The sequence below is a fragment of the Pseudophryne corroboree genome, chromosome 9, assembly GCF_028390025.1.
Source record: "Pseudophryne corroboree isolate aPseCor3 chromosome 9, aPseCor3.hap2, whole genome shotgun sequence".
Lineage (NCBI taxonomy): Eukaryota > Metazoa > Chordata > Amphibia > Anura > Myobatrachidae > Pseudophryne > Pseudophryne corroboree.
This window is the reverse complement of record NC_086452.1, coordinates 333,624,124-333,652,074: the sequence shown is the minus strand read 5'-3', so window position 1 is coordinate 333,652,074 and position 27,951 is coordinate 333,624,124. Positions and strand designations below refer to the sequence as shown.

The 27,951-nt window shown below is 47.5% G+C and overlaps 1 protein-coding gene across 3 annotated transcripts in view; it reads right to left on the bottom strand.

Moving 5' to 3' along the window:
• The window catches only part of TOM1 (target of myb1 membrane trafficking protein), a 328,587-nt gene that overhangs the window by 110,444 nt on the left and 190,192 nt on the right, over positions 1 to 27,951 (bottom strand). For all 3 annotated transcript variants that reach the window (XM_063940583.1, XM_063940581.1, XM_063940582.1), the window contains one exon: positions 3,706 to 3,754. In XM_063940583.1, the coding sequence (XP_063796653.1) occupies positions 3,706 to 3,754 (49 nt within the window). The remainder of the gene's footprint in view (positions 1 to 3,705; positions 3,755 to 27,951) is intronic.

Below are 27,951 nucleotides of genomic sequence, written 5' to 3'. Positions count from 1 at the left end.
AATTAAAAATGATAATGACATAGCAAACAAACTAAACAAGTTTTTTTCAACGGTATTTACCAAAGAAGACAAAATGCTGGGTCGAACACAAAATCTCAACAAAGATAATGTCCCGCTGCTAAATGCTTATTTGTGGGAGGAGGTAGTCTGTGACCGATTAAAAAAGTTAAAGATTAATAAGTCACCCGGTCCCGATGGAATTCACCTGAGGGTTCTTATGGAGCTGCACGCTGAACTAGCAAGACCTCTATTTTTGATCTTCATGGATTCGGTTAAATCAGGTATGGTTCCCAAAGACTTGCATATAGCGGAGATATTTAAAAAGGGGAGCAAAGCTGAACCAGGTAATTATAGACCAGTTAGTCTTACATCTATAGTGGGGAAAGTATTGGAAGGTATTCTAAGGGACAGTATTCAAAAGTTCCTTGAAGCAAATAAGGTCATTAAAAGGAACCAACATGGATTTGTGAAGGACAGATCATGTCAGACCAACTTACTTGGCCTTTATGAAACAGTAAGTGCGAACCTGGATCAGTGTAAGGAGGTGGATATAATCTTTTTAGACTTTGCCAAAGCTTTCAACACTGTACCACACATGCGTCTTATCTACCAGCTACAAGAAATAGGGCTGGGGAGCATAATATGCACTTGGGTCAGTAATTGGATAGATAATAGGGAGCAGCGCGTTGTGGTCAACGGATCATTTTCAAATTGGACTAAAGTACTAAGTGGTGTGCCACATAGGTCTGTACTTGGACCACTTTTGTTCAACATTTTCATCAACGACCTAACAGTAGGTCTAGAGAGCATGGTATCAATTTTCGCAGACGATACCAAATTGTGTAAGGTTATAAATATGGAGGGGGATGCCGAGTCTCTTCAGAACGACTTAACTAAACTGGAAGCATGGGCAGCTAAATGGAGAATGAGATACAACACAGAGAAGTGTAAGGTAATGCACTGTGGAGGCAAGACCAAAAGTAACACCTACGTACTAAATGGGGTAATATTAGGGGATTCTGTACTGGAAAAAGACTTAGGGGTTCACATAGATAACAAATTAAGCAGCAGTACCTAAAGTAGGAGTGCAGCAAAGAAGGCTAATAAGATATTAGCATGCATAAAAAGGGGAATTGATGCAAGGGACGCGAGTATTATACTCCCATTATATAAACCACTAGTGAGGCCTCATCTTGAATACTGTGTGCAATTTTGGGCACCATATTACAAAAAGGATATCCTGGAGATAGAAAAGGTTCAGAGGCGGGCAACCAAACTAATCAAGGGCATGGAAACGCTGGAATACGAGGAAAGGCTTGCAAGGCTAGGCATGTTTACATTGGAAAAGAGGAGACTAAGAGGGGACATGATCAACATCTACAAATATATAAGGGGTCAATACACAGAGCTTGGGAGGGACCTGTTTTCTATAAGATCAGCACAGAGGACACGTGGTCACTCGCTTAGGTTAGAGGAGAGGAGATTCCGCACACTGAGGCGAAAAGGTTTTTTCACAGTAAAGACAATACGTGTTTGGAATTCCCTGCATGAGAGAGTAGTAATGGCGGACTCAGTCAACACCTTTAAGAATGGGTTAGATAAATTCCTATTGGATAAAGATATTAAGGGTTATGGTGCGTAGGCACGCATTATAGTTAATATAACTAGTCCTAACATAAAAATAACTAGTCCTATAATAAGACTGCAAAGGAGACCACAAATAGGTTGAACTCGATGGACAATTGTCTTTTTTCAACCTTAGTTACTATGTTACTATGTTACGGTTTTAAAAATTGTATTAAGTGTCTACCCACCCAAGTATCGATGCATACAATTGTATATCACAGGGCTGCCCTTTATCACAGGACTGGCTGAAAAATGATGCGTGTCACTTGAAAGACCAATGACAAGCAACAATCAAGTAATTATGCCTTGCGATGGGTGGTATTCATGTGACCGCCGGTCAGTTGACCGACAGTCACATGACCTCCTCCACCAGCCCGACGGGTCACTGTCCCGATGGTCGGCATGCCGACCAACAGGGACTATTTCCACTCGTGGGTGTCCACGACACCCAGAGTGGGAATAGAACCCGTGGCGACCGCAGGTCGCCACCGAGCCCGCAGCGTGGCGAGCGCATCGAGCCCGCAAGGGGCTTGCTGCACTCGCCCCTCCCCGCCGGGATCCCGGCGTCGGTAGGCTGCCGGGATCCCGCCGTCGGTAATCTGACCGGCGGTCAGGAGACCGCCGGTCAGCCGTACTACACCCCTTGCGATTGGTCCTCCTGCTTACACCACCTACATTAGCCATATAGATAGTAAATTAAGTCATGGTAATTTGCTGAGAAGTCATGGGAAATGCAATGCATTAAAAAGACAAGGCTCCAGTAAGGCATAGCTAGATTAAGGTGGGGAGCACGCAGGGCATACTTGACCACAGGCACCCCTGTGTTGGGCACCCCCCCCCCCCAGCTGGAGCACACTGACATCACTAGCTATCCCTCTTGTGCAGCAGCAGAACCAGGCAGCCAGAATGTGAAGACAGTGTGCAGTGCGGGCAAGGAACAAAGAAGTATCAGGTTTTAAGACCTACTGATGGAGATTCCCGACCAGCAAATGGATAGATTGGGAGGGGGGGGGGGAGAAGAACTGTAGGTGGCCCAGGGATCCCAGCATCTCCTCCCTATCTGTATTGAAATACCTTTCTTCTCAAATAAATAGTTCTGCACAGGTGATGCCATTCGTATATTAAGAGGGAATGGTAGCAGTTAGTCTCCCGGCTGTCGGGATCCCGGCAGTCAGGATACAGACGCCAGAATCCCGACAGCCATGGGAAACCCAGCAGTCGGAGTTCCGACCAGGGCCCGGAATCCCCACTTGGGTGGTGGTCCACTCCACCCCAAGGGGTAATACATTAGTGTGGCGAGTGCAGCGAGCCTGCAAGGGGACACACTGTACTCGCCATCGGGATCCCGCCTGGCGGGTTTCTGGTGTCGGTCTTATGACAGTCAGGATCCCGACTGTCGGGATCCCATACTGAATCCAGAGGAAAGACCAGAATCAGAACATTTTGTGCTGTCTGGAATGGGTCCCCTTGAGAGGTATGCACAATCCAATATACCCTCACCCCCGTCCAGGGGGCCCCCTTATCTTAAGTGCCCTGGTTCCCCCCTCCCCCACGGCTTACGCTGGCCCTGCAGCTAGGTTGGAGAATTTTTTATTAAAATGAACCATATAGGTGGGAGTGCTGCTTTGATTTTGACGTTTTTTATCTAGCATTTTTCAGAAAGCCACCTTATTTACCCTCCTATTTGAAAGTATTATTATACACTTGACCAGCTTATTAATACATTATGCCTATAATATTTTAGGGAATAATAAGTCATAAGAGAGGATTTTAAAATCTGCCAGAATCATATGAAGTGAGATAAGAAACAGAACACAGATGATAGTTACTCAGCATTCCAAGAAGCAATTTAAGACAACAAAAAAATTGTCTATCAGTCATCAATTATATCAGTTATCAATCAGTCATCAGTAACATCAGTCACATCAGCTATCAGGTACATCAGCTATGAATACAAAAGCAATGGCTTTATAAAGTATACTTCAATAGGGAGTAGTATGAATAGGTACAATTTAAAATTGAAATTTGTATATGGATTTGATTTGATATTGCTATTTTTTAAAAGCAATGTCTAATTACCTGGGTTTCTGCGGCTCTATTAGTCTGACCGGCAAACATCCTTTCAAACCTAAAAGTAAAAAGTATTTTCAGATATGGTTATCACAAAGAACTAAATGCACAACGCATAATTAAAACCGAGAAACCTTTTAAAATAATTAGAGTAATAAACATTATGTCAGGTATAATTGCAGAGAAGAAAAGTAATTATCTTTGGACAGAAGCAAAATCATGTATCAGTTTTCTCCTAAGAAAAATGCAGGGATTCTGTTATAAAAATGAACTACTAAATAATTTAACATGCAATTCCCAGATGTGTTCTCATACACCAAGCTGCAATACGCCATGTGGCACGAGATGCCCAATGCGGCTGCGCAGCTTCAAGAGACGTAGCATAGTGGAATTTTCCTTAAATTTGTGTCTTACTCACATCACAGACAAAGCAAGGTGAGACTTCTCTCCCCTAAGTCCCACGAAGCAGGGAGACTGTTGCCAGCAGTTCTCCCTGAACATAAAAACCTAACAAAGTCTTTTCACAGAAACTCAGTAGAGCTCCTCAGAGTGTATCCAGTCTCACTGGGCACAGATTCTAAACTGGAGTCTGGAGGAGGGGCATAGAGGGAGGAGCCAGGTCACACCGTTTGAAAGTCTTAAAGTGCCTATGTCTCCTGCGGATCCCGTCTATACCCCATGGTTCTTGAAGTGACCCCAGCATCCTCTAGGACGTATGAGAAATACCACCGACAGTGTACTACAGACACTGGGCTGCAACTTCAACTGCACAGGATTTTGTTTTAACCACTTAACTGTTTTTCCAAAAACCGCTCAGAAAGGGTCGGGGTTTTTTTTATGAGTGAATTAGGTGAAGAACATGAATTTAATCTTGTACAAAATGATGTTATGTAAAAAAACTTTTTTTTCGATGTTTTTTTACAAAGAAGAAAAGAAAAAAATAAGAATTTACTTACCGATAATTCTATTTCTCATAGTCCGTAGTGGATGCTGGGGACTCCGAAAGGACCATGGGGAATAGCGGCTCCGCAGGAGACTGGGCACAAAAGTAAAAGCTTTAGGACTACCTGGTGTGCACTGGCTCCTCCCCCTATGACCCTCCTCCAAGCCTCAGTTAGGATACTGTGCCCGGACGAGCGTACACAATAAGGAAGGATTTTGAATCCCGGGTAAGACTCATACCAGCCACACCAATCACACCGTACAACTTGTGATTTGAACCCAGTTAACAGCATGATAACAGAGGAGCCTCTGAAAAGATGGCTCACAACAATAATAACTATGTACAAGTATTGCAGACAATCCGCACTTGGGATGGGCGCCCAGCATCCACTACGGACTATGAGAAATAGAATTATCGGTAAGTAAATTCTTATTTTCTCTAACGTCCTAGTGGATGCTGGGGACTCCGAAAGGACCATGGGGATTATACCAAAGCTTCCAAACGGGCGGGAGAGTGCGGATGACTCTGCAGCACCGAATGAGAGAACTCCAGGTCCTCCTCAGCCAGGGTATCAAATTTGTAGAATTTTTCAAACGTATTTGCCCCTGACCAAGTAGCTGCTCGGCAAAGTTGTAAAGCCGAGACCCCTCGGGCAGCCGCCCAAGATGAGCCCACTTTCCGTGTGGAATGGGCTTTTACAGATTTTGGCTGTGGCAGGCCTGCCACAGAATGTGCAAGCTGAATTGTACTACAAATCCAACGAGCAATCGTCTGCTTAGAAGCAGGGGCACCCAGCTTGTTGGGTGCATACAGGATAAACAGCGAGTCAGATTTTCTGACTCCAGCCGTCCTGGAAACATATATTTTCAGGGCCCTGACTACGTCCAGCAACTTGGAATCCTCCAAGTCCCTAGTAGCCGCAGGCACCACAATAGGCTGGTTTAAGTGAAATGCTGAAACCACCTTAGGGAGAAATTGAGGACGAGTCCTCAATTCTGCCCTGTCCGTATGAAAAATTAGGTAAGGGCTTTTATAGGATAAAGCCGCCAATTCTGATACACGCCTGGCTGAAGCCAGGGCTAACAGCATTACCACTTTCCATGTGAGATATTTTAAGTCCACAGTGGTGAGTGGTTCAAACCAATGTGATTTTAGGAATCCCAAAACTACATTGAGATCCCAAGGTGCCACTGGAGGCACAAAAGGAGGCTGTATATGCAGTACCCCCTTGACAAACGTCTGAACTTCAGGAACTGAAGCTAGTTCTTTTTGGAAGAATATTGACAGGGCCGAAATTTGAACCTTAATGGACCCTAATTTGAGGCCCATAGACAGTCCTGTTTGCAGGAAATGCAGGAATCGACCCAGTTGAAATTCCTCTGTAGGGGCCTTCCTGGCCTCACACCACGCAACATATTTACGCCAAATACGGTGATAATGTTGCACAGTTACATCCTTCCTGGCTTTGATCAGGGTAGGGATAACTTCATCCGGAATGCCTTTTTCCTTCAGGATCCGGCGTTCAACCGCCATGCCGTCAAACGCAGCCGCGGTAAGTCTTGGAACAGACATGGTCCCTGCTGGAGCAGGTCCTTTCTTAGAGGTAGAGGCCACGGGTCTTCCGTGAGCATCTCTTGAATTTCCGGGTACCAAGTCCTTCTTGGCCAATCCGGAGCCACGAGTATAGTCTTTACACCTCTCCTTCTTATGATTCTCAGTACCTTGGGTATGAGAGGCAGAGGAGGGAACACATATACTGACTGGTACACCCACGGTGTTACCAGAGCGTCCACAGCTATTGCCTGAGGGTCCCTTGACCTGGCGCAATATCTGTCCAGTTTTTTGTTGAGGCGGGACGCCATCATGTCCACCTTTGGTTTTTCCCAACGGTTCACAATCATGTGGAAGACTTCTGGGTGAAGTCCCCACTCCCAAGGGTGAAGATCGTGTCTGCTGAGGAAGTCTGCTTCCCAGTTGTCCACTCCCGGAATGAACACTGCTGACAGTGCTATCACATGATTTTCCGCCCAGCGAAGAATCCTTGCAACTTCCGTCATTGCCCTCCTGCTTCTTGTGCCACCCTGTCTGTTTACGTGGGCGACTGCCGTGATGTTGTCCGACTGGATCAACACCGGCTGACCCTGAAGCAGAGGCCTTGCCTGACTTAGGGCATTGTAAATGGCCCTTAGTTCCAGGATATTTATGTGAAGTGACGTTTCCATGTTTGACCACAAGCCCTGGAAATTTTTTCCCTGTGTGACTGCTCCCCAGCCTCTCAGGCTGGCATCCGTGGTCACCAGGACCCAATCCTGAATGCCGAATCTGCGGCCCTCTAGGAGATGAGCACTCTGTAACCACCACAGGAGAGACACCCTTGTCCTTGGAGACAGGGTTATCCGCTGATGCATTTGAAGATGCGATCCGGACCATTTGTCCAGCAGATCCCACTGAAAAGTTCTTGCGTGGAATCTGCCGAATGGAATCGCTTCGTAAGAAGCCATCATCTTTCCCAGGACCCTTGTGCATTGATGCACTGACACTTGGCCTGGTCTTAGGAGGTTCCTGACTAGGTCGGATAACTCCCTGGCTTTCTCCTCCGGGAGAAACACCTTTTTCTGTACTGTGTCCAGAATCATCCCTAGGAACAGCAGACGTGTCGTCGGAATCAGCTGCGATTTTGGAATATTTAGAATCCATCCGTGCTGTCGTAGTACTACTTGAGATAGTGCTACTCCGATCTCTAACTGTTCTCTGGACCTTGCCCTTATCAGGAGATCGTCCAAGTAAGGGATAATTAAGACGCCTTTTCTTCGAAGAAGAATCATCATTTCGGCCATTACCTTGGTAAAGACCCGGGGTGCCGTGGACAATCCAAACGGCAGCGTCTGAAACTGATAGTGACAGTTCTGTACCACAAACCTGAGGTACCCTTGGTGAGAAGGGCAAATTGGGACATGGAGGTAAGCATCCTTGATGTCCAGAGACACCATATAGTCCCCTTCTTCCAGGTTCGCTATCACTGCTCTGAGTGACTCCATCTTGAACTTGAACCTTTTTATGTAAGTGTTCAAGGATTTCAGATTTAAAATGGGTCTCACCGAGCCGTCCGGCTTCGGTACCACAAACAGCGTGGAATAATACCCCTTTCCCTGTTGTAGGAGGGGTACCTTGATTATCACCTGCTGGGAATACAGCTTGTGAATGGCTTCCAATACCGCCTCCCTGTCGGGGGGAGACGTTGGTAAAGCAGACTTCAGGAACCGGCGAGGGGGAGACGTCTCGAATTCCAATTTGTGAGATACTACCTGCAGGATCCAGGGGTCCACTTGCGAGTGAGCCCACTGCGCGCTGAAATTCTTGAGACGGGCCCCCACCGTGCCTGAGTCCGCTTGTAAGGCCCCAGCGTCATGCTGAGGACTTGGCAGAAGCGGGGGAGGGCTTCTGTTCGTGGGAAGAGGCTGTCTGCTGCAGTCTTTTTCCCCTTCCTCTGCCCCGGGGCAGATATGAGTGGCCTTTTGCCCGCTTGCCCTTATGGGGACGAAAGGACTGAGCCTGAAAAGACGTTATCTTTTTCTGCTGAGAGGTGACCTGGGGTAAAAAGGTGGATTTCCCAGCCGTTGCCGTGGCCACCAGGTCCGATAGACCGACCCCAAATAACTCCTCCCCTTTATACGGCAATACTTCCATATGCCGTTTGGAATCCGCATCACCTGACCACTGTCGCGTCCATAACCCTCTTCTGGCAGAAATGGACATCGCACTTACTCTTGATGCCAGAGTGCAAATATCCCTCTATGCATCTCGCATATATAGAAATGCATCCTTTAAATGCTCTATAGTCAATAATATATTGTCCCTGTCCAGGGTATCAATATTTTCAGTCAGGGAATCCGACCAAGCCACCCCAGCACTGCACATCCAGGCTGAGGCGATTGCTGGTCGCAGTATAATACCAGTATGTGTGTATATACTTTTTAGGATATTTTCCAGCTTCCTATCAGCTGGTTCCTTGAGGGCGGCCGTATCAGGAGACGGTAACGCCACTTGTTTTGATAAGCGTGTGAGCGCCTTATCTACCCTAGGGGGTGTTTCCCAACGCGCCCTAACCTCTGGCGGGAAAGGGTATAATGCCAATAATTTTTTAGAAATTAGCAGTTTTTTTTATCGGGGGAAACCCACGCTTCATCACACACCTCATTTAATTCATCTGATTCAGGAAAAACTACGGGTAGTTTTTTCACACCCCACATAATACCCTTTTTTGTGGTACTTGTAGTATCAGAAATGTTCAAAACCTCCTTCATTGCCGTGATCATGTAACGTGTGGCCCTACTGGAAAATACATTTGTTTCCTCACCGTCGACACTGGAGTCAGTGTCCGTGTCAGTGTCTGTATCGACCTGAGGTAACGGGCGTTTTAGAGCCCCTGACGGTGTTTGAGACGCCTGTACAGGTATTAACTGATTTGCCGGCTGTCTCATGTCGTCAACAGTCTTTTGTAAAGTGCTGACACTATCACGTAATTCTTTCCATAAGACCATCCAGTCAGGTGTCGACTCCCTAGGGGGTGACATCACTAACACAGGCAATTGCTCCGCCTCCACACCATTTTCCTCCTCATACATGTCGACACAACGTACCGACACACAGCACACACACAGGGAATGCTCTGACAGAGGACAGGACCCCACTAGCCCTTTGGGGAGACAGAGGGAGAGTTTGCCAGCACACACCAGAGCGCTATATATATATAGGGATAACCTTATATAAGTGTTTTTCCCTGATATAGCTGCTGTATATATTTATCTGCCAAATTAGTGCCCCCCCTCTCTTGTTTTACCCTGTTTCTGTAGTTCAGGACTGCAAAGGGGAGTCAGGGAGCCTTCCTCCAACGGAGCTGTGAGGACAAAATGGCGCCAGTGTGCTGAGGAGATAGGCTCCGCCCCCTTCTCGGCGGCCTTTCTCCCGCTTTTTTATGGATAAATTGGCAGGGGTTAAATGCATCCATATAGCCCAGGAGCTATATGTGATGTATTTTTTGCCAAAAAAGGTGTTTTTTTATTGCGTCTCAGGGCGCCCCCCCCCCCAGCGCCCTGCACCCTCAGTGACCGGAGTGTGAAGTGTGCTGAGAGCAATGGCGCACAGCTGCGGTGCTGTGCGCTACCTTATTGAAGACAGGACGTCTTCTGCCGCCGATTTTCCGGACCTCTTCAGTCTTCTGGCTCTGTAAGGGGGCCGGCGGCGCGGCTCTGGGACCCATCCATGGCTGGGCCTGTGATCGTCCCTCTGGAGCTAATGTCCAGTAGCCTAAGAAGCCCAATCCACTCTGCACGCAGGTGAGTTCGCTTCTTCTCCCCTTAGTCCCTCGGTGCAGTGAGCCTGTTGCCAGCAGGTCTCACTGAAAATAAAAAACCTACTTTAAACTTTTACTCTAAGCAGCTCAGGAGAGCCCCTTAGTATGCACCCTTCTCGTTCGGGCACAAAAATCTAACTGAGGCTTGGAGGAGGGTCATAGGGGGAGGAGCCAGTGCACACCAGGTAGTCCTAAAGCTTTTACTTTTGTGCCCAGTCTCCTGCGGAGCCGCTATTCCCCATGGTCCTTTCGGAATCCCCAGCATCCACTAGGACGTTAGAGAAAAGAAGAAGAAGTTTGTTCTCTCCAAGTATCGGAACATTGGACAGCACCATCGGAACATAAAAAACAACTTTCATTTTAATAGCCCAGTCAGCCACCAGGTACACAGGGGGGCTTGGGGGGGGGGGGGTTTATAATTGATACTTCCCCAGTGGCTGCTATTGTCTGCAGCCACTGGGTGGGGGCTCCTGCCATCCAGATTGATCAGTAGTGGGGGAGGATGCGGGAAGGCAGAGGAACCTTTTGGGTGGTCCAACCAGACCGCTCACGTGTGTAATGTTCTCTATTTCAGTTTAATTTCCCACCAGGCCAGACCACTGCTACCACTCATGGCCATTAGTCTGCACTTCATATCAGTCATACTTTCCCAACATCAGTTGTTGTATGGCAGGGCTGACAAAAACATGATCACACAGTGAGGTGTGTAGTGTGATCAGATTTCTGCGTCTAAAGGACACACGGTGATAATGTCATGTCATGGAAACAGGTTTGGCTTTGGTGCAGTGCCTTTGATAACGGCAGGACAGACATTCAAGATAAGCAGTGATCCGGCCGGCCAAGCACGTCCACCACAGACAGGGCCGGTGCTAGGGTGTTCGGCACCCCCCTGCAAACTATAAATTTGCGCCTTCCCTTCCATATTTCACAACACAAAAAAGGGTATTGTCTCACAAATCACATTACACCACACAGTAGTGGCCCTTATTCACGTTATGTAAAACGGTAGTGCCACTTATTCACGTTACACCACACGATAATGCCCCTTATTCATGTTACGCCACACAGTAGTACCCCTTATACACATTATGCCTCACAGTAGTACCCGTTATACACGTTATGCCCCACAGTAGTACCTGTTATACACATTATGCCACACAGTATCCCTTACACCTTACGTCACACACAGTAATGTCCCTTACACATTATGCCTCACACAGTAATGCCCTTAACACACTATGCCACACACACACAGCAATGCCCTTTACATTTTAGGCCACATCTGGCGCTGGTTGTGAGCCACTGCAGATTGGCTGCTGGTGTGCGAGCTCAAATTTGCTCACGGCCTCCAATTAGCTCACGGCCTGCATCAGATTGTGATACAGTGACACACGGCGTCTGGGACAGAACACAGAGGGGGGTGACTGGGACAGAAAACAGGCAGGTTGACTCAATGGCTGGGACAGAATAGAGTGGGGGTGACACATTGACTGGGACAAAAAATCAAGGGGTTGACACAATGGCTGGGATGGAACACCGGGAGGGGGAGGGGGGTGTTTGTGAGGCATAGCTGGGACAAAAAAAAATGAGGGGGTTGTGACACAGTGACAGGATACTGGGATGACACAGTGACAGGATACTGATGGGGGTGACACAGCGACAGGACACTGGGGGGTGACACAGTGACAGGACACAGGGGGGTGACACAGTAACAGGACACAGGGGGTGACACAGTAACAGGACACAGGGGGGTGACACAGTAACAGGAAACAGGGGGTGACAGTGACAGGACACGGGGGTGTGACACAGTGACAGGACACGGGGAGGGTGACACAGTGACAGGACACGGGGAGGGTGACACAGCGACAGGACACAGGGACGGTGACACAGTGACAGGGCAGAGGGAGGGTGACACAGTGACTTTGACAGAACACTGGGGGGGGGGGCGAGAGAGACACAAGGCTGGGACAGAACACAGAGAGGGGGGGGGGGTTACACAGTAAGAAGAGGGCCAAGGACTAGCTCCCCTCACAATTATCAAATTACCAAAGAGTCCCGTACGTCCTCACCTCCCTAAATACAAATGACCTCCCTCTGCCCAGAGATCTAACCTGCTGCTGAGCACTCGGAGCCACGACCACCCCCTTGGGATGCCATGTAACTGGCTCCGGCGCTGCCTGTGCTCACATCGGCAGCCTTGTATAGCTGACGACCAGGAGAGCGATTTTCCTGTAGCGCGCTGACGCTCGCGGCAGTGTGGATTCTGGGGCTCGGGGCTTCCTGGCAGCTGGCCGCAGCAGCAAGATGAGGTGCTGCGGAGTAAGACAGCGTGGAGGTTGCGTGGAAGTATACAGTATGCCGCACAGCTGCCGGCGCCGCTGCCTGTATGATAGGCGCAGCAGCAGCGGGCAGCAAGTCATGTACAAAGTTCGGGTTTCACCGAATCCCCAAAAGCAGGGATGCAGAGCAGGGAGAGCGCCTCTCCTTCCTGGCGCCTCCCTGCACTGCATCCCTTTGCTGAGCGGTTAGCACCGGCACTGACCAGAGATGACAATTTGTAGCACATTGAAGCTTGAGTTAGTGATATTGCTGACAAACTGAACATCTCAGTGGTTATCGTGCACAACATCGATCATCAGCAACTGGGGAACAGGAATATTGTAATGGTAATGCCCATTACACATTATGCCTCACACCACAAATGCCATTACACATTATGCCACACATGGTAATGCCTATTACATAATATGCAACACACCGTAATGCCCGTTACACATTATTCCACACTTCATAATGCCCATTACACAAAATGCCACACACTGTTATGCATATTACACATTATGCCACACAGTTATGCCCCTGTCACCATTTTATTCCCCACACACAATAATGTCCCTTACAAATGATGCTCCACAGTAAGGCTTCCAATTACTTTTAAATTACCTGCTTGTTGTCAGGGGTTTCATGCCCTGGGTTCCATGCTCATTGCTATGGGTTTCATGCTCTATGTTCCATGCTTCTTGCCAAGTGTTTAATGCTCGTTGCCAGGGGTTTCACAGCAAAAGATGAGTTTTCTGCATTTTCTGCTGGTGGCGCTTCTGGGTAACGCTAAGTAGGACCTCTAGGATCTGTCTCCTCCTAGGCGGCGGCCAATTTTGGAGGGACATTTCAGCATATTCCATGCAGACAACTAGATTGCATGTAATCTGCATAAACCCTGGCGGAAGCATTAGTGCCGGCACCCCCAAGCCACCACTTCTGTGACACATTGAGCCGTTTGTGGAGAGTAATCGAAAACAATCTGTGTTGCTGTGAACAGAAATCGTATTGCTGCACACACTCAACCAACCTAACGTGGTAGTTATTATGGTGCTACCATAGGAAGGTACTGGTAATACCACCATACAACCCTGACCTGGCACCAAGTGATTTCCATCTCTTTGGACCATTGAAAAAAAACCTGGGTGATGGGCAATTTGCAACAAATGGTGGAGTTCAGCAAGAAGTCATGGACTGGCTTCAGTAGCTTGACACGGATTTCTTCTATGCTGGCATAGATGACTTGGTGTACAGTTGGTACACATGCTGTACCAAAGCCAAACTATTGCTTAAACATATATGAGTTGAATAAATTTATGCAATGAGAGGTCTTGTTATCTTCTTTATTGAACCACCCTCATACAAATGCCACATATTAAATTGATTAGCACAGTCCAGTTAAGTTTTGTCGCTTCCAGTTATTTTATTTGTGCAAATAAGACGAGTCGCACGGGATCTGGAGTGCCGATTTGGGATGCTTGGTGCGATTACGGCAATGGTGTATTAGGTCACATCTGTACTAACATAGAGGTCCAGAAACACTTGGCATAGCGTGTCTTGGTGGTCATTCCGAGTTGATCGCAGCCAGCAAGTTTTGCCAAGTTTTGACCTGATCGCAGCACTGCAAAAAATAGCTAGCATGCGATCAGGTCGGAATGACCCCCTGAATCACCTCGTAAGAGGCCACCATTTTCTCTAGAAGGCATATGCAGAGATGCACCGAGATCTGGTTTGGCTTCAGGACAGCCCGAACCATTGACTGGATTATCATTGCTTTTTCCAAGGGAAGGAGTACTTTCCGAGACTCTGTGTCCAGTATCATTCCCAGGAAAGGAAGCCTCTGTGTTGGTTCCAGGTTGGTTTGGTAGGTTCAAAATCCACCTGTGATCCAGGAGTAGTCTGGTTGAGAGGCAAATGTTGTCCAACAACCGCTCCCTGGATGGTGCCTTTATCAGAAGATCGTCCAGGTACGGAATTATGTTCACTCCTTGTTTGCCATCACTTTGGTGAACACCCTCGGTGTTGTGGAGAGACCAAATGGCAGGGCCTGGAACTGGTAGTGACAGTCCTGCACTGCAAACCATAGATAAGCCTGATGAGGTGGCCAGACTGGAATATGAAGGTACGCATCCTTGATAGATACCTTAACCATGTGACGACTTTAGACTGATAACCCTTGTACTATATAATTGTCTCACATGAAGAACCAGACAGAACACACTTACTTTTTAATTCTGTCTCGAAATCACGTAACAGTTTCTTTTAAATGGAACACAGTAACTTAGAAGAGTGTCCACGTTTCGCTGCTAAAAACTACAACACCAGACACACTCTATCGAACACTGGATGACGACAACAGCCGGGTAACTTCTGCAGGGTGAATTCACATTTTCCTGTTTGTCGCTAGGTCCTTTACATGTGTCTGCTGCGGTTAGCTGCATCTTAGACGGACATTCTTCTAAGCTGTACCATTGTGGTTTAATTTAAACTAAAACAACTTTCCCTACTTTATGTTGGTGAGGATCATCTATTATTTCCCTTAAGCATTGATGTGAAAGAAACCTTTGATGTGCAGTCGAGATAAAAAAAACACACTTACATTTAGTTTCTATCAGCCTGAAGTTGATACTGTGTTCCACTTAAAAGAAACTGTTACGTAATTTTGAGACAGAACTCGAAAGTAAGTGTGTTCTGTCTGCTTCTCCATGTGAGCCGATATGTAGTACAAGCGTTATCAGTCTAAAGCATAGGTTCTCAAACTCGGTCCTCAGGACCCCACACAGTGCCTGTTTTGCAGGTCTCCTCACAGAATCGCAATTTAAATAGTTAACTCCTCCTGCGGACCTTTTAAAATGTGTCTGTGAGTAATTAATACAGCTGTGCACCTGCAAAACATGCACTGTGTGGGGTCCTGAGGACCGAGTTTGAGAACCTGTGGTCTAAAGTCATCACGTGGTTAAGGTATCGATTCAGTATGTAACTGTTAAAGAAACCATTGGACGCAGTTGGATGGTCTCATTCCTTCTTTGAAAATCTGTACTTTTGGAGCAAGGCACCCTCCTGTATTCCATCTACCAGCAGCATCAGTGGTTTCCAGGAGTGCAGAGAACCAGAGGAAATTTGCTGTTTACGCATCCTTGATATCCAGAGACACTAAGAATTCCCCTTCCTCCAGACCTGAGATCACCGCTCTCAGAGACTCCATCTTGAATTTGAACACTCGTAAGTACGAGTTCAACGATTTGAGGTTCAGAATCGGTCTTTCGATTTTCATTGCAATGTCCATAACATCAGCCATGTTTATAACTTTAGCACACAGTGCATTCTGATGTATAACACAATGGATTCTTGTAAAATCAGGAAAATCTTAATTTTTTTGACACAGTGCAAGAAACCCATTATTCTTGCCAACCATGGCTGGGGCCCCATCAGTAGCACTGCACACTAGTTTGCTAAGAGGAAGACTAGTTTCCTTGGCAAAACTAGCAAAGCCTTTGTAGATGTCTTCACCTCTAGTTTTACCCTTCATAGGGATGAGAGTTAAAAAACTCCTCCTTATAAATCATATCAGGAAATACCATTCTTATAAAAACAATTAATTGAGAAGTATCCACTATATCAGTGGATTCATCAAACTTATGTGTTTTCTCAGCTGGTTCTGTAAGTCATTGCAAATTGCCTCTACTCGTCTCACTGTAGTTTGACTAGATAGTGGAATATCTTTAATTGCTTTCAAGATGTCATCTTTATTTTTAAATGTTTCAAATAAAACATTTCCAGCATTAAGGAAAGCTTCCTTCAACATTTCACTATCCTGGAAAGGTTTCTTATGTTTCACTAAAATATCTGTAATACGGAAAGATGCTTCAGCCGCAGCATGGGACTGCAAAATAGGTTTTGTGAATGTGAGCTGTTGCGCTCCTAAATTGTTTTTCATTTATTTCAGTTTAGTCTTCCTTAATTCACTATTAGGTGGAAAGCCTTGATCATATTTCTGATGCAGACTTGAGTAATGTCTCTGTAAATTCCCCTTCTTCGCCAGACCAACTTTAGCACGGCATATTAAACATATGCATTGTCTTTAAACATTGTAAAAAAAAAAATAATGTTCCCATTCTTCATGAAAATGGTAGTTTTTGGCCTTTTAGAACCACTCATGTTCAGTAAGTGTGTTAAAACTCAATTTATATATAAAAATATATTTTGTAATGAACACTATGGGGTATATGCAATTGCGGTCGAATTCACAAAATTGTCGAAAAACTGGACTTTTTCGCCAAAAAAAAAAAAAAAAAAAAATCGACAATGCAATACAGTACTTTCCGTCAAAAAAACGGACTTTCCAAATTCGACTTTTTGAAATTCGACTTTTGTCAAATTCGACTTTTCTGCAATGGTACAAATGCGGCAATTCGACAAAAGTATATTCAATTGAAGTTTAGAAATTCGACAACAGTGCTTTAAGACAGTAAATTCGTAATTTTCAATCCACCACACTTTGGTGGGTGAAATTAATAAAAAAAAATTAAAACATGTTTTTTTGCTGTTTTTTTTATTGGTAATAGCATATCTATTTATATTAGAAGGGATTAGGTACTTGGTTTGTCTTTTTGGGAGGCACAAGTATTATTTATATATTTTTTAAAATAAGAATTTACTCACCGGTAATTCTATTTCTCGTAGTCCGTAGTGGATGCTGGGAACTCCGTAAGGACCATGGGGAATAGCGGGCTCCGAAGGAGGCTGGGCACTCTAGAAAGATCTTAGACTACCTGGTGTGCACTGGCTCCTCCCACTATGACCCTCCTCCAAGCCTCAGTTAGGATACTGTGCCCGGACGAGCGTACACAATAAGGAAGGATTTTGAATCCCGGGTAAGACTCATACCAGCCACAGCAATCACACCGTACAACTCGTGATATGAAACCCAGTTAACAGTATGAAACAACAGAGCCTCTCAACAGATGGCTCAACAATAACCCGATTTAGTTAACAGTAACTATGTACAAGTATTGCAGATAAACCGCACTTGGGATGGGCGCCCAGCATCCACTACGGACTACGAGAAATAGAATTACCGGTGAGTAAATTCTTATTTTCTCTGACGTCCTAGTGGATGCTGGGAACTCCATAAGGACCATGGGGATTATACCAAAGCTCCCAAACGGGCGGGAGAGTGCGGATGACTCTGCAACACCGAATGAGAGAACTCCAGGTCCTCCTCAGCCAGGGTATCAAATTTATAGAATTTTGCAAATGTGTTTGCCCCTGACCAAGTAGCAGCTCGGCAAAGTTGTAAAGCCGAGACCCCTCGGGCAGCCGCCCAAGATGAGCCCACCTTCCTTGTGGAATGGGCATTGACAGATTTTGGCTGTGGCAGGCCTGCCACAGAATGTGCAAGCTGAATTGTATTACAAATCCAACGAGCAATAGTCTGCTTAGAAGCAGGAGCACCCAGCTTGTTGGGTGCATATAGGATAAACAGCGAGTCAGATTTTCTGACTCTAGCCGTTCTGGAAACATATATTTTCAGTGCCCTGACAACGTCTAGCAACTTGGAGTCCTCCAAGTCCCTAGTAGCCGCAGGCACCACAATAGGCTGGTTCAGGTGAAACGCTGACACCACCTTTGGGAGAAACTGGGGACGAGTCCTCAATTCTGCCCTATCCATATGGAAAATCAGATAAGGGCTTTTACAGGACAAAGCCGCCAATTCTGATACTCGCCTGGCAGAAGCCAAGGCCAATAACATAACCACCTTCCACGTGAGATATTTCAGATCCACGGTTTTTAGTGGTTCAAACCAATGTGATTTTAAGAAACTCAACACCACGTTGAGATCCCAAGGTGCCACAGGGGGCACAAACGGGGGCTGAATATGCAGCACTCCTTTAACAAATGTCTGAACTTCATGTACTGAAGCTAGTTCTTTTTGAAAGAAAATCGACAGAGCCGAGATCTGTACCTTAATGGAGCCCAGTTTTAGGCCCATATTTACTCCTGCTTGCAGGAAATGCAGAAATCGACCTAGTTGAAATTCCTCCGTTGGGGCCTTTTCGGCCTCACACCATGCAACATACTTCCGCCATATGCGGTGATAATGAGTTGCTGTGACCTCTTTCCTGGCTTTAATAAGCGTAGGAATGACTTCCTCCGGAATGCCCTTTTCCTTCAGGATCCGGCGTTCAACCGCCATGCCGTCAAACGCAGCCGCGGTAAGTCTTGGAACAGACAGGGCCCCTGCTGTAGCAGGTCTTGTCTGAGCGGCAGAGACCACGGGTCCTCTGAGATCATCTCTTGAAGTTCCGGGTACCACGCTCTTCTTGGCCAATCCGGAACCACGAGAATTGTGTTTACTCCTCGCTTTCTTATTATTCTCAATACCTTTGGTATGAGAGGTAGAGGAGGGAACACATAAACTGACCGGTACACCCACGGTGTCACTAGAGCGTCCACAGCTATCGCCTGAGGGTCTCTAGACCTGGCGCAATACCTCTCTAGTTTTTTGTTTAGGCGGGACGCCATCATATCCACCTGTGGACGACCCCATTGATTTACAATCATTTGGAAGACTTCTGGATGAAGTCCCCACTCTCCCGGGTGGAGGTCGTGCCTGCTGAGAAAGTCTGCTTCCCAGTTGTCCACTCCCGGGATGAACACTGCTGACAGTGCTAGTACATGATTCTCCGCCCATCTGAGAATTCTTGTGGCTTTGTCACAACTGAGGGCCTGAGCTGACGGAAGGCAGCCTCAGTTGTAGGGGATGAGATGTACTGGAACCTGGGAGGTTGTATCAGACCCCTGGACATGTAAGTAACATGAAGAGAAACCGCCCGAAGGCGTGACCACGACAACTTGAGTAAAAGTCAATGATATTTATTTATGACAAACTCCATGCATCACAGTAGCAGTAAAAAGAAACATAAAAATCAGCAGAGAAATAATAATACAGTTCCTGGGTACTACAGGGTGGCAGGGGCCACAGAGCTCTGGTGGTATGAGACAGTTCTTATTATCTGCAAGTTGGAAAGTCCTTACCAGGCTCAACTGTAGCAATGAGGAAAGCCCAGGGTCGTACCAGCTGGTGTTCCAGGGAAAGCTGGACTGCTGTAGATAAAATGCTGCTGTGGGTACTGGTTAGAACCAGACAGGTGTTGGCACGGAGTGGATACTGGCTGGAACCAGTTAAATAATAAATAAAGCTTGAGAGCGATGCAATATAGATGAAATGTAGAATTTGAGAGCGGAGAAATAATAATACCGGTGGAGAGTGGTAAACTGCAGAAAGGACACCGGCCCTTTAAGAGAAGCTGTACACTGCTGGAAGCTGAGCTGGAAGCAGGTGATGTTGTAGCTGGAAACAGGTGAGTCCAGAATGGATCGGAGAGTCAGGCTACACCGCAGATGGAATGCTGGTGCGGGTCTCTATAGCAGAAGTCTGGAGACAGGAGCTGGAACCTGGAAGACAATCACAGGAGAGAGACAAACTGGAACTAGGTTTGACAACCAAAGCACTGACGCCTTCCTTGCTCAGGCACAACCTATTTATACCTGCAGCAAGGAAGGCATTGGCTAGGCAATTATGCAAATTAATAATACTGACAACGGATTGGTAGGAAAGATCAGCTGACAGAATCCAAGATGGCTGTGCCCATGCAGACACTTGGAGGGAAGTTTGGATTGTAATCCATGTGGTCTGGAAAACAGTAATGGCGGCGCCGGCCACCGGAGACAGGAGACGCCAGGCTGACAGATGCACATCCGACCACGCGGACACAGCGGAGGCCGCGGCTGACGTAATCGCCACTCTGAATGCAGAAGCTCAGGGACGGCGGCGGAGGCCGCGGGAGACGCCATGCCAGATGTATAAGGCGTTACTGTGACTGCGTCCAGAGAGACAGGAGAGGATGCGGGAATGTGCACATCAGGATAACAGATGGGATCCGGTCCTGGAGCGCTGAGCCAGCCTTAGGAGGCATCTGATAGGTAAGAAATGGCGTCCAGATACCCGGATCGTGACAGCACCCCCCCCTGTAGGAGTGGCCCCAGGACACTTCTTTGGCTTTTGAGGAAACTTGGAATGGAATCTCCGGACCAAGGCAGGAGCATGGACATCAGAAGCATTGGACCATGAACGTTCCTCAGGGCCATAACCCTTCCAGTCAATAAGATACTGAAGTTGACCGTAACGGTGACGTGAGTCCAGGATCTTGGCTACTTCATACTCAACGCCTCGTTGAGTTTGGACTTTCGGAGTTGGAGGAAGTGAGGAATGAAACCGATTCAAGATTAGCGGTTTCAACAGGGAAACATGGAATGTCCTGGGTATTTTTAAGAAGGGAGGCAACTGGAGTCTGTAAGCAACAGGATTGATGACTTGTTCAATTTTAAAAGGACCGATGTAGCGAGGTGCAAACTTCATACTGGGAACTCTTAACCTCAAATTCTTCGTGGATAACCATACCCGATCACCCACCTTGAGAGCAGGAACTGCTCGACGCTTCTTATCCGCAAACTTCTTGTACCTGAACGATGCCTTGAGCAGAGCTGATCGTACGCTCTTCCAGATATTGGCAAACTGATGCAAGGTGATATCCACTGCGGGAACAGAAGTTGCTGGAAGCGGTTGGAACTCAGGGACTTTAGGGTGGAATCCAAAGTTGGTGAAGAATGGTGTTGAAGAAGATGAAGAATGATACTGGTTGTTATGACAGAACTCGGCCCAGGGAAGTAATTGAACCCAGTCATCTTGAGAGGAGGACACATAGATGCGGAGGAAGGACTCCAAGTCCTGATTCACCCTCTCAATTTGACCATTGGTCTGAGGATGGTAAGCCGTGGAAAACTTTAGCTTGACTTGGAGGACTTGACATAAACTTCGCCAGAATTTGGCTGTGAATTGAACTCCTCGATCTGAGATAATTTCTTCTGGAAGACCGTGGAGTCGAAAGATCTCTTGTATGAATACTTGAGCCAACTTGGAAACTGACGGAAGACCGGTAAGAGGAATGAAGTGTGCCATCTTGGTGAACCGGTCAACTACCACCCAGATGGTATTAAACTTGTTGCACATGGGCAAATCTGTAATAAAATCCATCGACAAATGGGTCCATGGTCGACGGGGAACAGATAGTGGAACCAGTTGCCCCGCAGGCGACTGGCGGGATACTTTATGTTGAGCACACTTTGGGCAAGATGCAATAAACTCCAAAACGTCCTTTTTCAGAGTTGGCCACCAATAGGACCTAGAGATAAACTCCAGGGTTTTTTGGATACCTGTATGTCCGGCAAAGCGGGAAGCATGGGCCCAATGCATGAGCTTCTTCCTTAGTGTCGGCTTCACAAAACTTTTCCCTGATGGGGGCGTAGAGTCCATCCCTACCGTGGAGAATGCCAACGGATTTATAATAGGATGCTTGTCTGAAGACTCGGACTCATTTTCTTGCTCCCATGAGCGGGAAAGGGCATCGGCCTTGCGATTCTGAGAGCCCGGACAGAACTGGAGTTTAAAGTCGAACCTGGAAAAGAAAAGTGCCCATCTGGCCTGACGAGGGTTGAGACATTGTGCGCCTTTCAGATATAGAAGGTTCTTGTGGTCTGTAAGGATGGTGATTGAATGAGAAGCTCCCTCCAACAGATATCTCCACTCCTCTAGAGCGAGCTTGATGGCTAGCAACTCCTGGTCGCCAATGGCATAGTTGCGCTCCGCTGGGGAGAACTTCCGTGAGAAGAAACTGCAAGGATGTAAATGGCCATCTTTAGCCCTCTGAGATAACACCGCTCCTACTCCAACGGAGGAGGCATCCACCTCTAAGATGAAAGGAGAGTCGATGTCAGGCTGTTTCAGGACAGGCGCAGAGATGAACCTCTGTTTTAAAAGATGAAAAGCTTGCATGGCTTCTTCAGACCACTTGGACGGGTTAGCACCCTTCTTGGTGAAAGCAGTAATAGGCGCCACAATGGTGGAAAAGTCTCGTATAAACTTTCGGTAATAATTGGCGAACCCTAAGAACCTCTGGACCCCTTTGAGGGTTAAGGGTACCGGCCAATTCTGGATTGCTTGTAGTTTCTCAGGATCCATCTCTAGTCCGGAACCGGACACAATGTACCCTAGAAACGGAATGGACTTGACTTCAAAGACGCATTTCTCTAATTTGCAATAGAGATGATTGACACGGAGACGGGACAGAACCTCCTTTACCCAAAAACGATGTTCCTCTAAATTGTTGGCAAAAATGAGGATATCATCTAGATAGACCACGACATGACGGTATAGAATGTCTCTGAAAATCTCATTGACGAAATGCTGGAAGACAGCTGGAGCATTGCTCAATCCGAAGGGCATGACGAGGTACTCATAATGTCCGTCACGGTTGTTAAATGCGGTCTTCCACTCGTCACCCTCACGGATCCGGATGAGATTGTATGCACCTCTCAAGTCCAGCTTTGTAAAGATGGTAGCTCCGCTAACTCTGTCAAAGAGCTCAGTAATCAGGGGTAAAGGATAGCGGTTCTTGATGGTAATGTCGTTCAAACCTCTGTAGTCGATGCACGGCCGCAGACCACCATCTTTCTTTTTTACAAAAAAGAAGCCTGCGCCGGCTGGAGAAGAAGAAGGTCGAATGAACCCCTTTGCTAGGTTCTCTTTAATGTATTCCTCCATAGAATGCGTCTCAGGCAGAGACAACGGATAAGTTCGGCCTCGAGGTGGAACCTTCCCTGGAACGAGATCAATCGGGCAGTCCCATTCTCTATGAGGAGGAAGGATATCAGCAGAAGCTTTACTGAACACATCCGTGAAATCTTGATATGGAGGAGGTGGAACATCAGACGACCTGGGGGAGGAAGAACAGACAGGCAACACTTTAAACAAACATGTCTCAGCACAGGAGGGACCCCATGCCAGAATCTGCGTAGTCGTCCAATCAATTGTAGGATTGTGAAGACGGAGCCATGGAAGGCCCAGGACCACAGGATGTGTGGCTCTTGGAATCACTAAAAGTGACATAAGTTCGGAATGAAGAACTCCCACTCTCAGACGAACTGGTAGAGTCCTTAGAGCAATAACTGTATCAAAAATTTTACTGCCATCCACGGCAGTTAAGGAAAAGGAGGAAGGAAGTCTCTCGGTGGGTAGGGACCACCGTTTAACATAGGCTTCGGTAATAAAGTTCCCAGCTGCTCCGGAATCCAGGAGGGCAATGACGTTCTGATAACGTTGAGCAACTTGAAGCGAGACTGGGAGATTACAATCTTGAGGAGATGGAGAGGAGATCATTACTCCTAGCCGGCCCTCTCCTTGGCGAGCTAGGATTTGGAGTTTCCCGGACGTTTGGGACAGGCATTAATAGTGTGAGACGGAGCTGCACAATACAGACAGAGAGACTCAGAGAGACGTCTTCGGCGCTCAGCAGGAGTTAAACGGGAACGGCCAATTTGCATGGGTTCATCTTTAGTTGGTGACAGTTGGCGAGGAGGAGGAGCAGAAGATTTTGGAGCAGATGATCTTCCACGCTCAGTTGCTCTCTCTCTGAAACGTAAGTCAACTTTCGTACAAAGTGAGATTAGCTCATCTAACTTGGAGGGTAAGTCTCTGGTAGCTAACTCATCTTTAATACGCTCGGATAAACCATGCCAGAATGCAGCATACAGGGCCTCGTCGTTCCATGCCAGTTCAGATGCCAGAATCTGGAACTGTATAAGATATTGTCCTACAGTACGTGATCCCTGGCGTAAACGGAGAATCTCAGACGAAGCTGAAGTTACCCGGCCTGGCTCGTCGAAGATGCGCCTGAATGTTGACACGAATGCAGTGTAAGAAGATAGCAGGGTGTCGGACCTCTCCCATAACGGTGATGCCCAGTCGAGGGCTGAGCCACTGAGAAGAGAGATTATGTAGACAATTTTTGTACGGTCACTGGGAAAATTGCCAGGTTGTAGCTCAAACTGAATCTCACACTGGTTGAGAAATCCCCTGCAGAATCTTGGAGATCCGTCAAATTTTGCTGGCGTTGGAAGATGAAGACGTGGAGCAGAAACGGGTAAGGTGGGTGGGGTTATAGTTGGAGTCACTGTGGTTGACGCCCCAGATGCGCCTGATCCACGGAGAGTTGTCTGAATCCCATCCAGCCGAGTAGAGAGATCCTGGAGACAGCGGATGATGTGGCCCTGTGCAGCCTCCTGATGTTCAAGTCGGGCTGCCAGTTCTTGCATCGGCCTGGCCGCTTGATCCTGGTCTCCGGCTGGATTCATTTGGTCAGTGCTTACTGTCACAACTGAGGGCCTGAGCTGACGGAAGGCAGCCTCAGTTGTAGGGGCTGAGATGTACCGGAACCTGGGAGGTTGTATTAGACCCCTGGACATGTAAGTAACATGAAGAGAAACCGCCCGAAGGCGTGACCACGACAACTTGAGTAAAAGTCAATGATATTTATTTATGACAAACTCCATGCATCACAGTAGCAGTAAAAAGAAACATAAAAATCAGCAGAGAAATAATAATACAGTTCCTGGGTACTACAGGGTGGCAGGGGCCACAGAGCTCTGGTGGTATGAGACAGTTCTTATTATCTGCAAGTTGGAAAGTCCTTACCAGGCTCAACTGTAGCAATGAGGAAAGCCCAGGGTCGTACCAGCTGGTGTTCCAGGGAAAGCTGGACTGCTGTAGATAAAATGCTGCTGTGGGTACTGGTTAGAACCAGACAGGTGTTGGCACGGAGTGGATACTGGCTGGAACCAGTTAAATAATAAATAAAGCTTGAGAGCGATGCAATATAGATGAAATGTAGAATTTGAGAGCGGAGAAATAATAATACCGGTGGAGAGTGGTAAACTGCAGAAAGGACACCGGCCCTTTAAGAGAAGCTGTACACTGCTGGAAGCTGAGCTGGAAGCAGGTGATGTTGTAGCTGGAAACAGGTGAGTACAGAATGGATCGGAGAGTCAGGCTACACCGCAGATGGAATGCTGGTGCGGGTCTCTATAGCAGAAGTCTGGAGACAGGAGCTGGAACCTGGAAGACAATCACAGGAGAGAGACAAACTGGAACTAGGTTTGACAACCAAAGCACTGACGCCTTCCTTGCTCAGGCACAACCTATTTATACCTGCAGCAAGGAAGGCATTGGCTAGGCAATTATGCAAATTAATAATACTGACAACGGATTAGTAGGAAAGATCAGCTGACAGAATCCAAGATGGCTGCGCCAATGCAGACACTTGGAGGGAAGTTTGGATTGTAATCCATGTGGTCTGGAAAACAGTAATGGCGGCGCCGGCCACCGGAGACAGGAGACGCCAGGCTGACAGATGCACATCCGACCACGCGGACACAGCGGAGGCCGCGGCTGACGTAATCGCCACTCTGAATGCAGAAGCTCAGGGACGGCGGCGGAGGCCGCGGGAGACGCCATGCCAGATGTATAAGGCGTTACTGTGACTGCGTCCAGAGAGACAGGAGAGGATGCGGGAATGTGCACATCAGGATAACAGATGGGATCCGGTCCTGGAGCGCTGAGCCAGCCTTAGGAGGCATCTGATAGGTAAAAAATGGCGTCCAGATACCCGGATCGTGACAGGCTTCTGCCATTGCCATCCTGCTTCTTGTGCCGCCCTGTCGATTCACATGGGCGACTGCCGTGATGTTGTCTGACTGGATCAGCACCGGCTGGTGTAGGAGCAGGGATTTTGCTTGACTTAGGGCATTGTAAATGGCCCTTAGTTCCAGAATATTTATGTGAAGGGCAGTCTCCTGACTTGACCATAGTCCTTGGAAGTTTCTTCCCTTTGTGACTGCCCCCCAGCCTCGTAGGCTGGCATCCGTGGTCACCAGGACCCAGTCCTGTATGCCGAATCTGCGGCCCTCCAGAAGATGAGCACTCTGCAGCCACCACAGAAGAGACACCCTGGTTCTTGGGGACAGGGTTATCAAGCGATGCATCCGAAGATGCGATCCGGACCACTTGTCCAACAGGTCCCACTGAAAAATTCTGGCATGGAACCTGCCGAATGGAATTGCTTCGTAAGAAGCTACCATCTTTCCCAGGACCCGCGTGCAGTGATGCACCGATACCTGTTTTGGTTTTAGGAGGTCTCTGACTAGAGAAGACAACTCCCTGGCTTTCTCCTCCGGGAGAAACACTTTTTTCTGGACTGTGTCCAGAATCATTCCCAGGAACATTAGACGTGTCGTGGGGACCAGCTGTGACTTTGGGATATTCAGAATCCAGACGTGCTGGCGCAGCACTTCCTGAGATAGTGCTACTCCCACTAACAACTGTTCCTTGGATCGTGCCTTTATTAGGAGATCGTCCAAGTATGGGATAATTAAAACTCCCTATTTTCGAAGGAGTATCATCATTTCCGCCATAACCTTGGTAAATACCCTCGGTGCCGTGGACAGTCCAAACGGCAGCGTCTGGAATTGGTAATGGCAATCCTGTACCACAAATCTGAGGTACTCCTGGTGAGGATGGTAAATGGGGACATGCAGGTAAGCATCCTTGATGTCCAGGGATACCATGTAATCGCCCTCGTCCAGGCTTGCAATAACCGCCCTGAGCGATTCCATCTTGAACTTGAATTTTTCTATGTATGTGTTCAAGGATTTCAAATTTAAAATGGGTCTCACCGAACCGTCCGGTTTCGGCACCACAAACAGTGTGGAATAGTAACCCCGGCCTTGTTGAAGTAGGGGTACCCTGATTATCACCTGCTGGGAATACAGCTTGTGAATCGCTGCTAGCACCGCCTCCCTGTCTGAGGGAGCAATCGGCAAGGCAGATTTTAGGAACCGGTGGGGTGGAGCCGCCTCGAATTCCAGCTTGTATCCCTGAGATACTATTTGAAGGATCCAGGGATCCACCTGTGAGCGAGCCCACTGATCACTGAAATTCATGAGGCGGGCCCCCACCGTACCTGGCTCCGCCTGTGGAGCCCCACCGTCATGCGGCGGACTTGGAAGAGGAAGCGGGGGAGGACTTTTGTTCCTGGGAACCTGCTGTTTGCTGCAGCCTTTTTCCCCTACCTCTGCCTCTAGACAGAAAAGACCCTCCTTTTCCCCGCTTGTTTTTCTGGGTCCGAAAGGATTGAACCTGATAAAATGGCGCCTTCTTAGGCTGTGAGGGGACATGGGGTAAAAATGCTGACTTCCCAGACGTTGCTGTGGAAACTAGGTCAGAGAGACCATCCCCAAATAATTCCTCCCCTTTATAAGGCAAAACTTCCATGTGCCTTTTGGAATCTGCATCTCCAGTCCACTGGCGAGTCCATAAGCATCTCCTAGCAGAAATGGATAATGCACTTACTTTAGATGCCAGCCGGCAAATTTCCCTCTGTGCATCTCTCATGTATAAGACTGAGTCTTTGATATGGTCAATTGTTAGCAGAATCGTGTCTCTGTCTAATGTGTCAATATTTTCTGACAGTTTATCTGACCACGCAGCGGCAGCACTGCACATCCATGCTGACGCAATAGCTGGTCTAAGTATAATGCCTGAGTGTGTATATACAGACTTCAGGATCGCCTCCTGCTTTCTATCAGCAGGTTCCTTAAGGGCGGCCGTATCCTGGGACGGTAGTGCCACCTTTTTAGACAAACGTGTGAGCGCTTTATCCACCCTAGGGGGTGTTTCCCAACGTAA